We start from the raw sequence: 15000 nt of genomic DNA, 5'->3' as shown, positions 1-15000 counted from the left end.
CCCTAGCATTGTGCCACCTGACCTTAGTTCCCAGTGCCTTTGTAGAGTAAAGCCACTGGAGTGATCCCTGGTGTGAATTTTCTATTTCCCATCCACTGATCAAGATTTCTCTTGAAGAGGGGCCAGTGAGGTGCTCTACTTGACATGTATGGGAAGTCTTCCTCATATTATCAGTTCTCTGCTTTGCTTTTTGGCCTTTCTACAGCACTGAGAGTGTTTACCAAATGTCTGGCTCTGGTCATAACATATTGCGGACTCCATGGTATCCAGATTTTTTCCTATTTGGATAACCTTCTCATTCAAGCTTCTTCTCAGCGGATTCTTCTTCAGAATTCAGACTTTACAATGTTTCTGCTTTAGAAGGTGGGGTTCACTCACAATCTCATAAAATATGCTCTGACTCCTTCAGAAGATCAAGTTTTGCTGGGTGCAGGATTTGGACCATGCCTATGATGGCTTTTCTTCCTCCTCCCAAGGTTACCTTCTTGGCATTTTTCTTCCAGTTTCTTATTCATTTACAAGTTGTGTCTGCAATAGAAATTCTGCGGGCTCTGGGGTACTTGACTTCCAACATTCCTATAGTTCCTTTTGCCAGCCTCCTCATGAGGAAGCTTCAGTGGTATCTAAAGACAGTTGGACTTCAACATTGTCATCCTTTGGAATTTCTCGTTCCTCTCTTGCCTCGTCTCAAACAGGATTTTCTGTGGTATGTTCATCAGATTTCAGAGTCCAGATCTTCCTTTTTCAAGCTCTTTCCCCAGCTCAGGAGCTCTATATAGATGCTTTAGATCTATGGTGAGGGGTTTCTTCCAATGGTATTAGTGTTCAGTGGTGTGGTCTCTCCAGCAAAAGGAGGACCTCATCAACATCAAAGAGATGAGGGCTCTGCTTTTGACTCCTCAAGCCTTGCATTCCCTCTGGGTTTTGGGTTCTTTCTGGGGTTTACACAGTCAACACTACTGTCAATGTTGTACATAAAACGAACCAAGTAACCAGTCCACCAATACAATAATTCACGAAGGCACGAAGTTCTCCCAAAAGGTTTATTAAACAACAGACCACAGCAACCAACACTGACCTAGGTTTCGTCGTAAGACTTCCTCAGAGTGTTGGTAATCACTTAATTTATACTAATCATGTATAAATTGATTAATTAATTACACCATATTGTTGCTCTAATTAACTCAACATAATAATTTCATTCATACATTCAACTTAAAAATACAATACTATATATCCATTTAAACTTCCACTTTTGTAATAATAAAATATATTAAAAATACATATATATATGTTGTTGACAACACGTGTATTGTGTAAATAATATATAACTATGATGTAAAAAACACCTAATACATTATATTAAAATTAAAAATCCTTAAACATACTCCGTGGTTTCTCAACCATTATTCTGAACTCTAATAGATGCTACCTGTAATGTTATTGATATGAAAAATAGTATTTAATTCATACCACTAACCAGTAATGTAATTCGATGTCAAACTTAGTTTGTTATACCGGATAACCATTAAATGTAATTATTTCCCTAGTATGTTCTTAAGCCTAAGATATGGTTTAATAGTTATGAATTCGTTTAACCCTGGAGTAAAATGTGCATTCAATATCATCTGCCATTTGATTTCACAAACATCTAAATGGTGTTCAGTTAACCTACCCTGTGGATCCTGAACTAACTGTTCTAGTACACAAAATGAGTTTGACATCGAATTACATTACTGGTTAGTGGTATGAATTAAATACTATTTTTCATATCAATCACATTACAGGTAGCATCTATTAGAGTTCAGAATAATGGTTGAGAAACCACGGAGTATGTTTAAGGATTTTTAATTTTAATATAATGTATTAGGTGTTTTTTACATCATAGTTATATATTATTTACACAATACACGTGTTGTCAACAACATATATATATGTATTTTTAATATATTTTATTATTATAAAAGTGGAAGTTTAAATGGATATATAGTATTGTATTTTTAAGTTGAATGTATGAATGAAATTATTATGTTGAGTTAATTAGAGCAACAATATGGTGTAATTAATTAATCAATTTACACATAATTAGTATAAATTAAGTGATTACCAACACTCTGAGGAAGTCTTACGACGAAACCTAGGTCAGTGTTGGTTGCTGTGGTCTGTTGTTTAATAAACCTTTTGGGAGAACTTCGTGCCTTCGTGAATTATTGTAATGTTGTACATAAACAAGGGGACACAAAGTCATACCTTCTTTGTAGGCTAACTCTTCTTGTTTGGGAATTTACTGTCAATCATTGCGATCCTTCAGGTGGTTTACATTCCCGCAGAGCACAATCTCATGGTAAACAGACTGAGCAGATCCTCATGAATGGATGCTTCGCAAAGAGGTCTTCATGGATGTTATCCATTGGTGTGATACCCCTCAAGTAGATCTGTTTGCTTCCCCTCTGAACAGGCAACTTCCAAGGTTCTGTTCCAGGGTGCTGAGTCCTCTGGTTTGGAAACTGGATGCCATGTCTTTTCATGGAAAGGGATGTTTCTGTATGTTTATGCCATTCTTCCTTTGTTGCCTAAAATCTTATACTGTATCATGTGTGAACGACCCAAAATCTTGTTGGTGACTCACTTCTGATCCAGGCAGCATTGGTTCCTCTTTTTTTATGTGGGGGAATCATCACAAGTTACCTCACAGGGTGGATCTCCTCAAACAGGACAAGGCCGTCCTCATTCACCCTCATCTGCTCACCCTACATTTGACTGTTTAGGTGATAAAGTTCTGATTCCTTTTCCACACCAATTTTCTGAGGATGTGCTTTAGGTTTTGCAGGATGCCAGAAAACCCACTACTATAAAATCTTATGTTGCCACACTGAATAAATATTCTAATTGGTATCATAAGCATGGACATACCTCTTAACTGTCCAGATTTTCGCCTCACATTTTTGGTCTGTTCCTCATAAAATTTGTAGTTTTATGGTATGCCACTGGGTACTGAAGTCACTAAATAATGACAGATATTTCAGTTGCAGACTTCATATCCTTCAGAAGATGCATGCTAATACAAAACCTTTTATTTTAAAAACTTTTTAAGTTTATATTAACACTGTTTAAAATATGTCTATTTTTGGGCTTTTGTCCCCATTATGTTTGGCTTTGTCCATATTTCTTGCTTTGAGGTTGAGCTGTGTGGGCATGAACAGGAACCACTTTTAGAGGGTTTTCCTACTGTTCTTTCTTATTGGTGTGAGCTGCTCATTTCTGAGCTGGCATGTTCATTTGTTAAAGCTCTTTGGAATGCCATTTCTGCTTGTGTGCCCTTGGATTCACCACTTTCTTCTAGGTTTGAATTTAAACAATTTCTAAAATGCATCCTTCACGTTAGGTCCATGAGAAAGCCCATTCCACCATCCTGGGAACTTAATTTTGTTCTAGAGAAATTGAATTAGCCTCATTTTGAGCCTGCAACTTCCTTACTTTGCAGTTCTATATTTGGAGGGCAGTTTTATTGGGTGGCTCTTACTTCTGCCTAAAAGATCTGTGAACTCCAGGCTCTTATGACAGTTCCCTCTTTTTTTTTTGGTTTTTGATAGAGATTTTTAGGAAAAACAACAAAAAATAAAAAATAAAATGATGTTTATGAGTATTTAAGATGCTGAGAATTCGTTTTTTTACTCCATGAAGGCTTTTTCAGAGCCAAGGCACTAGAGTGTTATCTGCTTTAATAAAATTGGTGACCTGGCCTTTGTTGTTTAATAAAGAGTTTATTTTTTTTTTGTACCACTCCTCCTTTTATGTTCAAGGTACCTCAGAATTCTGGTGAGAGGACTCTTCATACTTTAGATTTGCTTAGACAGCTCAAATATTATCTGCATAAAACTATAAATGTTAGAAAATCTGAGCAGCTGTTTTGTTTGTTTTCTTACCAAGAAATTGGGTTTAGCTGTTAATAAGCGGACTGTCTCCTCTTGGATTTCTAAGGCCATTTATTTTTGTTATTCTTTGTGGTAAGCAGCTTTCTTCTTCTGTTCTTGCTGATATCCTTTCCTGGTGTTTTCAAGGGTCTGGATACTAGAGCTGTTTTAGAAGCTGCTACTTGGTCTTCTGTACATACTTTTACTAAACATTACAAATTGGATGAAGTGCTTAGGGCCAGAGCTAGTTTTGCCATGGACATTTTTCATGTCTTTTTGGAGGGTTCTATGGTTGCTTCCTCCTCCCATCCTATACAGTAACTTTTACGCTCACCCTTTAGTAAGGAGTACTACAACAGTGATAAGGAAGGACACAGTACAGTTGTGTAAACTTATAACAGTAGATGACCTACTTTTCACAGTTAGTGTTCTGTTCCTCCTTTCTTTCCCTTTCTTGGGTTCTATTTTCTTATCCTCTGGGCAAGGGTCCTTCTTTCTCCCCTTTCTGAATGCTAATGCTTTTTCTTTTTGTTCCTCGGGTTGCTTTAACTCTTCTGGGACAATTCAGTTCTGAGGATTAGGCACGTGTACATCATTTATGTACTTTACGCCCTGGAAGTTGGACATACGTCTTATGTAGAGTGCCTGTTGGGGTCTAAGTCTTTGGTATGCTGGCTGTAAGTATGGCTATCCTTTGTAGGATATCCCTTTAGTAAGGAATACTGCAACAGTGAAAAGTAGGATATCTGCTGTTATGGTAAATTCTTACACTACTGTACTTTTCCCTCTGAAATGTCTCCCATTCCCTAATCACCCTTGCTTAATGCCCCACCTCTTCAAAAATATCTGACAAGCAAAGTTCTCTTCAGCCTTCTGCAAATTAAAAAAAAAAAGCACTCCAGAAAGTCCCGCCAGACCAGAAGGGATTAAGACGCTATTCTCTCTTCTTTTTTGGTGCCCAAAATAACACTAAGACTTTGGGGTAGTACTGGATAGTGACCTAAATACCTTTATCCCCGAAATGAAATCTTTTGAATGTTCACAGTTCGTTCATTCCTTCTGTGATTGTCAGTAGGAAATTGTATGCGCTGTTTAGACCTCCAACACACCTAACTTCATTTAAAGATTGTCAAGGAGTACAGGAGATACTGTGCTTCTGCATGAGAGCCAGACACTGCCAGTCCTTGTCTCTTAAATTTGATCTCTTTTCACCCCTAGGTTGTTCATTAAATGCATGACCACAGTAGCAGTTCAAAAAGATATCCTGTTTCTCGATGTCTGGCATGTTCATAGTAGATTGTCGTGATTCTAGATCTCTGGGTCTTTGCTGCTCCATCAGTTCAGGCTCCAACTTCCCTCAAGTAATCACTGCTCATATTGTTCCAATTCTTAGAAGTAACAGTACATTTTTCAAAGTCCTAGTTACAACCATTTTATTTTACACTTTCATAAGGTGCAAAGTAGGACAACTATTTTATAACATAATATCAACTCTTCAAGCTGCAATATCCAGGATTCTATACTCTAGGTCATTCCTGGTGCAGATATGCCTGTAAACATAGGCCCAGTGGCAGCAGCCATACTACTAGTGGTTTATACTAGACTACGCATGTGAGTCTTGCAGTGGACAGTTCAGGGGCAGTGGTCCTGACACTATGATTCCATGTTGCATCACGTCATGATTTTCAAAGCCTGTAGAACCCACCATCAGTGATGATTGATTCCAGATAATTTGATTTTAAAAACCCTCTTCCCGTTACTGTCTCCTCAGGTGTTGGTTGCCACAGATGTGTCTGACATAGGGCTGGGAGAGGAACACTTCACTGGGCAGACAGTGAGGGTGTTTGGTCATCTCAGAAGTCCAAACTCTGCTTCATATTCCTGGAGATGCAGGTAGGTCTGCTTACCTTTTCTGCCTTTCAGGAGACTTTTTCAAAAGGGATTGAGTGCCTTGCACTCCCAACAGAGTGGTAGTTGTGTGGTGCATCTATGATCAGGGGTTATTAAACTTGCCTCCTATTCTGGAAGACCAAGAGAGTCTGGCAGTGGACTATCTAGCCCCACAACTCCCTATTGGCCACTCCCATTCCAGGGGAAACTGTTTCCCATGCGGGTAGTCTGTCGATACTGTTTAAGTAGTTCATTCATTTGCGGGGCATGCCACAGTGTTGCCTGTTCACATGTCTTGGCGTTGAGAATACACTAAATCTCTTCTTCTTCCTTCTCCAGGAGGTCGACCCAATAGTGCCACAGTTCACATATGGATCTCTGAAATTCTCTTTTCATTTGATGAGGAGTTTCAACCAAAAATGCCAGGGTGCCCAAGGCTATAGTCCTCCTCCTCTTAACTCCTTTTTGGTTCAGACAGTACTCACCCTACTTGAACCCAGGTTAAATTGCAGCTTAGCATAAATGGGAATTGTGGGAACAGCGCATACAAGGAAGGAATGAGGTCTAAAAGGCAGCAGGACTTAAATGAGCTATGTAATGTTTGAGTGAGAAAGAGTGGATAGATTATAAGTGATGTATAATGTTTGCAACTGGGAGTGTGTCAGTATTGTTTGTGATGTAAAATGCTTGTGACTAGGACTGTGTCAGTGTGGTTTGTTTTCGTTTATATAAATGTATGATTGCCTATGTAGTAAGTGATGATTTAATAAAGATGTCTCTCTAAAAAAGGCAGGAATTGAATAAGTTATGTACTATTGCTTAGGTTATATAATATATAGCAGTATATGTGAAGTATAATGTTTGTTATGTTAATATAGTTTGATTACTTTTATATGAATGTAAAATTGCCTGTGTCACAAGTAGTGAAAATTCAATAAAGATGTTTGGAAAAAAAATTACAGTTGAGCATCACTATGACATGGAGGAATATGAGGCTTAGCTCACTTACCACCTCCTGGGTTGTCAGGGAAGAAGAATCCCCAATGCACTCTGCTGCAGCTGCTGACATCTCCAGTGGAGGGTTAGAACACATTGAGGGATTCATAAAAACAAGATATGAGGGGTCAGAGGTCAGGGGAAACAAACTAGTTACACAAGAAAAAAGTTCCCCTACTGCTGCGCCTTACCATACATTCACCAAGATGTTGCTGATTTGGTAGCATTTTTATAGGGGAACCTGTCAAAATATACCTATGGACTTCCTACTTTGAGGCATGACAGGGTGCTACACCTGATTTCCTCAAGACCAACTAAGTTAATTGGCAAGAGGGTAATGGGGAAGTCTCAGTATATTAGAACCTATACAATGGATGTGTGAGGGTTGGAGGAGGAGATGAACACTACCTAAAATTTGTGAGGATAGCTGATGTATTTCAGTATCATCAACTCAGTACCCCTAGGTCTGAAAGCCTTGATCTCCCTTTTTTCTTTATTGGGGCAAAAAACAATAGAGAAAAGTCATTCACACTCTTGATGTTTGCCATCAGCTTAGGTGTCATGCAACAAGGGTACAATAGTTCGGGAAGATGGACTAATTCTTTATCTCCTTTGGTCTGGTGAAGGGAGAGCTTGTAGTTACTAAGCAGACTTATTCTGAATGGCTTAAGGACTTTTATCTTTTCCCTTCATGTAGTGATTGGCTTACTTATGAATGCTGCAGAAAAAAGCCCATCCCAGTGGCTGCTTCTAATTGTGTTCTTCAAAAATGCCTCCATTTCAGACATTTGTGCTTCAGACAGTGATCTTCTTTCCACACTTTAACCAGGCATTACCACAACTCCAGGATCTGGGCCTTTTTTGCTACAATGGCACTTCAATGCTAAGCCTTCTGAGCTCTGCCTTTATATAGTCCTTTTGCCTCTTCATCCTGTTATTTGAGTTTATGTGATCACTATCCCAACACAGAGATTCTTCATTGTTAGACATGATAGATATATTCTTACTGTATCATTTGGTCTGTGAGATGATCCTGTCCACCACCTTGTGGTTCAGCGTCTCCATCCAGCCTTATCTGTTACACTTCTCTGTAAGTTGGCAAGGTATATACTTCTGTTACTCGTTAACAGTTTGTGCCAAACCTCTGTTGCTACTTCTAGATTTGCATGGAGATGCTTGCTAGTGACTAGGGTTGAACTGGTGGGCTCTGGAGATAAGTATGCATATGAATCTAGCATATGACATGACATTGTTGCATGCTTTGGAATGGGTTAGTGAATGTATCTCTGTGTGTGGGTTCTTTCAGAATTTTGTGTATTGTTGTTTGGGGAAAAAAATGATGAATCCAAAGAAGGACATCTCAAAGAGGGTCATGCCATAGATCAAGCAATCTTTTATTGTCATCAATTATTAATGGAAGCTTGTGGGAAAATAGGAAACTTTGCTTCAGCCGTTTATTTTTCTCTGATTATTGCAGATGAATGGCTATGTTGCTATGAGTTTTGTGCCCTAACATTTTATGCCTTTTTATTTGGTTCTGGAAAAATGAACCATGAATCTTAAATGGTGCATTAAAACAATTCTTGCAAGAAAATGTCCATACAGAACGTACAGAAGCACGCAACATGCATTTAGTTATATGGTAAACCAGGCCTAAATTATAAAGCCAAAAGCTCGAAAGAGCGAATATAAGTACATCATCACATAAAGAGCGCTGTACAAAAGTAGCAAAACACGTATTGAGCGAAAATCAGAACATCGAACGTATTTGTTTGGCCAGCAGCGCGATCCTGGGGATAAGGAAATATATCCATTTCCCCACTGTATTGTGGTCATGGAGTTGATATATTTAAGTAGGGGGGGCAGGGCGGCTTACCACCCTGCAAAAGTGTATTATTTTAGTTTTATTTAGTTAATTTATGTATACCTGCATGGAGCTGTTGTTTAAAGAAACACGTTTGTTGTTTCGCTCACTACGTGTTTTGCAATTTTTGTACATCGGTCTTTATGTGTCGATGTACTTGTAGTCGCTATTTAGAGCTTTCGGCTTTATATTATAGACCTGGTAAATCGGTTATATTCACTGGTATTGATGTTTACTTTTCACTTGATGCACATGGAAAAAAGTTTTTGTGTGACATGCTTTTGTCATTTATGGTTATTCAGTAACTAAATAAATTGTCTGCTGGCAGAGTTATATACGTCTGTGACTTGAGTTTATGTTACACTTAATTGGCAGAGAGCTTTTATTGTTGTATGGCTGGCTTGGGAAAGATAGACTGAAAATAATTTGCTCCATGTTTGGGAGTATGCTTTCTGGTGTAATCTTTCCAGGGGGTTTGCTGTAATGGCATATCAGAGAAAAAAGTAGGTTGAAGCAAGAGACAGATAAACACTTATCTTTGCTATTTCATTTTGCAAACGTGTATTATTTTTTATTAAGTCAGGTAAAAGGATCACAGCAGGCTCTTTGATGTTGCCACAAAATGTCAGAAGGCATCTGGATTGAGTATGCAGTATGTGTGCCTGTGGTCAGAAGAAGATCACTGAACCATCTCCTTATGTGGCCTTTTAAGCCAAGGGTCCATACAGACTGGTTTCCTTTGTTGGCTGTGTGGATAAGCCAGGGTTGCATATTAGTTTTTATAGAGCTTCCAAATTATGATATCTGAAGATAAAGGGGGACATATAAGTGTATTAATCCCATGTGATGGTGTGGCATGATGAGTAAAAGAGGTTAAGAAGTTGCTAAAGTCATGACTCCTTTTCTGATTTGTATTGCTTATGTCCTAATTAGGTAGAAGAGCAAGTAAAATGGCTAAGGAATGGTATCAACCATCTTGGTATAGGGACACCTGGAAGAATAAAAACTCTGATAGAGCAAGGTAAGATGTTTACATTATGGGATACTGGAATGAGACAAATGCTTGTATTTATTTGTCATTAGTTTATTGTATTTGCCAGATTTGATAAATTACTTATCAGGTATCATTAGTTTTCAGATTTATATTATTCTGTTTATTGAGAGAAGGCTGGCTAACTTTCTTTTGCTCTTATTTTACATTCCCTTTTGATGACTTTAACACATAGGCTTAAATATTGGCTGCTGTTTTTCTTCACTGATTTCCTGTCTTTAATGAATGATTTAAAACGAGAAGATTCATAAGGTGTGAAGTAGGACAACTATTTTCACCAAGGTATGAGAGTCAGGTCATCATACACAGCTGTTTTTTATTTATTTTCCTCATCATGGCTCACCATATCCACAATTCATAAATTAAGGGGCGGCAGTGGTGGTGTAGCGGTTAGCATTTCCGCCTCACAGCAAGGGGTTCTCCGGTTCGATCCTCGGCTGGGGTGCCTTCTGTGCTGAGTCTGCATGTCCTTCCTGTGGTCATGTGGGTTTCCTCCAGGTGCTCCGGTTTCCTCCCAAAGACATGCTGTAGGTAGATTGGACACACTAAAATGGCCCGAGGCATGAGTGCGCGTGCCTTCTGTGGATGGTTGGGCGCCGGGCTGGCAACTCGACACTGTAAAACTCTACTGCCAATCATGAGCAGACAGGTGATCCGCTGTGGCGACCCCTGACTGGGAAAAACCCAAAAGAAGAAAAAAAAACTGTAGAGCAGTGCACACATTTCATGGTGCTGTAGTTCTACTCCCTTTGTTAAAATTTGTCCTGCATTATGGTAGTATGCTATCTTTAGATTTGGTCCAAGTGTGGGATCCATGTCACTATCACACATTTTCTGTTCTGTAGTATGCTACCTCGAGCATTTACTGCTCATTCTCAAGGTCACTGACCTAACAAGGGTGGTATTGGAAGGTTGTGTTTCCCTAATATGGTAGTAAGCAAAATTGATCCTCAAGAGACTTCTCCCTGCTATGGAGGCGGCTGCCTCTTCTTCCATTGTGGTCATGGCTGTGACCGCCCCTTCAAATTCAGCTACTGTCTCTTCCTCTCCCTCCCAGGCTGGAACTCAACCTGCTATACAGAGGCCTGTGGATAGGGAGTCAAAAAAACATAAGAGTAAAGACAGAGAGAGAGAGACAAAGGGAGGAAGAGATCCCCGGACCGGTCGGATCCGATGGGTCCTCCTCCAAAACAGACAGCTTTTTCCAGGCCAGCTTCTCCTCAGCTTCGATTGCTGAGATTTTCACCGGAGGGGCTTAGACCTCTTTTCAGGGCCTCTGTACACCGACCCTCCCGGCCGGTGTTGGTGGCCTCATCCGCGGTCCACCAGAAGTCTATCTGAAGCGGACATGGACAAAATGATGCGAAAATTTATTCGCACCCAGATTCAGATCTTACCAGCCCCCTCTCCCTTGGGAGGGGGGAGCTCACTTACTTTTTTTGCACCAATATCTCCTTCTCCGGTCCGACCCCGGTATTGGGGTTTGTGGATCTGAGGTCCCGGAGTCAGGGGGTCGGCACCAGTGGTACTATGTACCTCAACACCGACCATTACCTTGAGCACGTCGGATCCAACTGGTTCGGACCCAAGCGGCTCACACAGCCGAAGCCTGGGTGTCAGATCCGAGGGGTTGGGTCTTTCTCCTTCGGCTCTGATGCTGTTGGGTCAAGGCCTACCCCTTGGTATCCCGGCTCCATCTGGCTCGGCTCCAATCCCCACTCCAGATCCGGGGAGAGCAGTTTCCTTTTAAATTTCTCAGGAGGCTCGCTCTCCCTCTATTTTTAATGTGGTGGAGAGGGTTCACTCCAGGGGATCGAGGCTCCTGACCATCTCATCCGGATTCCACTCTGACTCCCTCGCCTCTGGGTGCGTCTTCAGCCATTTTGCTATTACGGGGACAGGCTGTGCTCGACGTGCCCCAGACTGTTTCACTCGAGAAACCACAAGTAGTTTGTGAGCCCTCTCCGGACAGTCGCAACGAAGAGATCCCTCACAAGCGAACATGCAAAAGGAGGCACCTGGACTCCTTTCCAGAGTCCCTCACTGAGGATACCGATTTGGTGGAAGGGGAAGGTTCCCCCAGATGACCCCCCGATGATGTCTCCTTTGGAGACATCATGGAAATCCTGTGGCAGCGAGGGTGGGGGGGGGGTGGTCCGCCCCCAAACCTTCCTCAGATGAGTCAGTGTTCCTGCAGGCCTTCGACATGGGCCTGTCTACCTCCTGGGTGCCCCCCCCCCTCGGATCCTTTGGTGGACCTTATTACCACCAGGGCATGGAAGGAGCCAGACACCATGGAGCCAATCCCCAGGCACCCTGATAAAATCTTGAGCCCTCCAGTAGACAGACCGAGTTGGAACAAGGGGGCCCCAGTGGACACCATGGTGGTAGCGGCTGCCACTAAAAATGAACTAGCCCAGGAAAGTTCTGCGGTCCATCCCACCGACCGAGAGTCCAGGACGATGGATCGTCTGGGAAAGCAGACATATGCATCAGCCACCTTTTCTATAAGGGGACTGAATTATCTGGCCCATGTTACTAGACTGTGGCGAGACCTAGTCAAGGAGTTCACTGAGTCGCCCCCAGAGACCATGTCTCTGGAGGATAAACGCACATTCTCCACTCAAATGACCACTCTTAAAGTGGTTACCAATATGTCCATGTGCCTCCTCTCACATGCTACTGAAGAAGCAGCAAGGGCTGCCAGGTCTGGCATTGCCATGAGGCGACAAGCCTGGCTTAGGCTTTGTCAGTTCACAGAATCCTTTAAAGTGTTTTTTGCGAATGCCCCTTACAATGGTTCTTCCTTGTTTGGGAAGAAGGTTCGTGAGACGTTAGTCCAGAGTGAGAAGGACAGGAAGATACTGTCTGCCATCAGAATTCACTTCTCTAACCCCCAAAGATCCTTTTCTGGGAATCAGAGGGGGCAAAAGAAGATATGGTTCCGGAAGTCTCAGTATTCCTGGGACACTCAGGAGTCACCTTCTCCTAGATGCAGAGCGGGTCAGGACAGACGGCCCAGAGGCGGGGGGGGGTCCGAGAAATTTTGCGTCTCGAGAACCGTTCTCGGACAGGCCCTCACAGCAGCCCTGAGGGGTTGCCCGACTGCTCTGCTCTGGAGGCAGTCGGGGGTCACCTTTCTATGCACCTGATGGCATGGGACTCCGTGCCATCAGACCGTTGGGTGCTTCAAATAATATCCAGAGGGTATACCATCCCCTTTCTGACTCCTCCCATTCCACCAAAACACCTTCCGAACGTTCCACCCATGCAAAGGGAGGCAGCACTCGAAATAAAAAAGCTGCTAAGTAAACGAGTCATCCAGCCCATCCCCCTAGATCAGTCTGGATCAGGCATCTATTCCAGGTTCTTTTTGGTGCCAAAAAAGACGGGGGACCTAAGGTCTATTTTGGACCTTTCCACTCTATACCTGTCAGTTGCCAATGAGAAGTTCCTGATAGTCACTCTACAATCCATCCTGCCTTACCTGCAGGAGAACGACTGGATGTGCTCAGTAGATCTCCAGGATGTGTACTACCACATCAAAATGCACAGATGCTCCAGGAGATTCCTCCACTTTCGGTTAGGGGCCAATCACTATCAATTCAGAGCCCTACCCTTCGGTCTCACTACAGCCCCCAGGGTGTTCACCAAGGTCATGGCAGTAGTAGCAGCTCACTTGAGGCTTCAGGGGATACAGGTCTACCCGTATCTGGACGACTGGCTCCTTGCCGCTCCCACCAGGTATCTATTTTGTCAAGCCAGAGACTATTTCCTGAAATTGTCAGACTTGCTGGGCATTACAATCAACATATCCAAGTCTTCTCTAGACCCTGTTCAGGTCTTAGACTACATAGGAGCGATAATTGGTACGTTACAAACCAAGGTCCAGAGAGAGTATGGAACTTACGGTTTCATGTGCTTGTGATCCTTCAGTCTCATCTTCCTCCAGCCGAGGCGGTTTTAAGAGCCGTAGGTTCCATGGCAGCCACCATTACTCTTCTCCCCTGTGCTCGTCTTCATATGCTGGTTCTGCAGTGGACACTAGCAAGTTCAATGGTCCTTATTGGATCTGCCATTGACACATCCTTATTCACATAAGCAACATGTGCAGGAAGTCCCTTCTCTGGTGGGTACACTCTCTGGAGCTAGTCGAAGGACGTACATTTATTGCAGCCCCTCCCCAAGCCACGGTGACCACAGACACCTCCCAATTGGGGGGGGGGGGGCATTTCTCGGGCAGGACAGTCCAAGGCATGTGGTCTGTGAATGAGAAGAAATTGCATATCAGTGTTCTAGAGATGAGGGCGGTCTTATTAGCGTTGCAGACCCTTCATGCCGTTCTTCCTCTGGGAATGATTGCAATTCAGACAGACAATATGTCAGTGGTCTGGTACATCAACAACCAGGGAGGAACCAGATCTTACCCCCTTTGTCACGAGGCCATGAGAGTGTGGGAATGGGCGATCTCCACCAGCCGTTTTCTGGTAGCAACGCACATTCCGGTTCGATCCAACAATACTGGTGGACAAACTGAGCATGACTATTCTGATGCCTTTCGAGTGGTCTCTGAATCCTTCTGTAGCGGAACAGATCTTTCTGGACTGGGGTCGCCTTACTGAGATCTCTTCGCATCTCCTTCCAATGCGAAGTGCAGCAAGTTCTACCAGAAAAATATACCATAGCAAATGGAAGTGTTTTTTTATCTGGGCTTCTCAGAGGGATTTGGACCTCTTCACAGGTCCTATTCCAGCAGTCCATAAGTTCTTGGCGTACATTTTTAAGCAGGGTGCCAGCTCATCTACAGTAAAAGTTCAACTGGTGGCCATTTCCAATTTCCATGTAGGTGAGAACATGGCTTCTTTAGCTTCCTCCAGACTTTGCAAAACCTTTATTAAAGGTACCTTCCTTTTAAGAACCCCGGTTGAAGATCCTACCCCTCCTTGGGACCTTACCCTAGTTTTGCAAACTTTGGTTGCTCCACTCTTTGAGCCTGCTGCTTCTGTGGATTTGAAATTTTTATCCTGGAAGACAGCTTTTCTAGTGGCCATTACCTCGGCTAGGAGAGTGTCAGAACTCCAGGCATTATCTGTAAAACCTCCATATATGATTTTTCATAAAGACAGGGTTTCACTTCGTACTAATCCTTCTTTTCTGCCTAAAGTGGCCTCAGAAACAAATATCAACCAATCAATCAATTTTACCTGTCTTCTTTCCAAATTTTTAGAACAGGGGTGACTATAAATGCATTTGTTAGACATGCATAGACAGCTATGTTTCTACTT

General features: G+C 42.3%; 1 protein-coding gene across 4 annotated transcripts in view; it reads left to right on the top strand.

Annotated features, from left to right (window-relative positions):
* The window catches only part of CMSS1 (cms1 ribosomal small subunit homolog), a 1462848-nt gene that overhangs the window by 1294470 nt on the left and 153378 nt on the right, over nt 1–15000 (top strand). For all 4 annotated transcript variants that reach the window (XM_044071376.1, XM_044071373.1, XM_044071375.1 and 1 more), the window contains exon 8: nt 9598–9685. In XM_044071376.1, the coding sequence (XP_043927311.1) occupies nt 9598–9685 (88 nt within the window). The remainder of the gene's footprint in view (nt 1–9597; nt 9686–15000) is intronic.

Source organism: Protopterus annectens, chromosome 5.part0, assembly GCF_019279795.1.
Source record: "Protopterus annectens isolate FY-2018-M chromosome 5.part0, PAN1.0, whole genome shotgun sequence".
Lineage (NCBI taxonomy): Eukaryota > Metazoa > Chordata > Ceratodontiformes > Protopteridae > Protopterus > Protopterus annectens.
The sequence above is the reverse complement of the archived record's forward strand: the minus strand, read 5'-3'. Positions and strand labels throughout refer to the sequence as shown.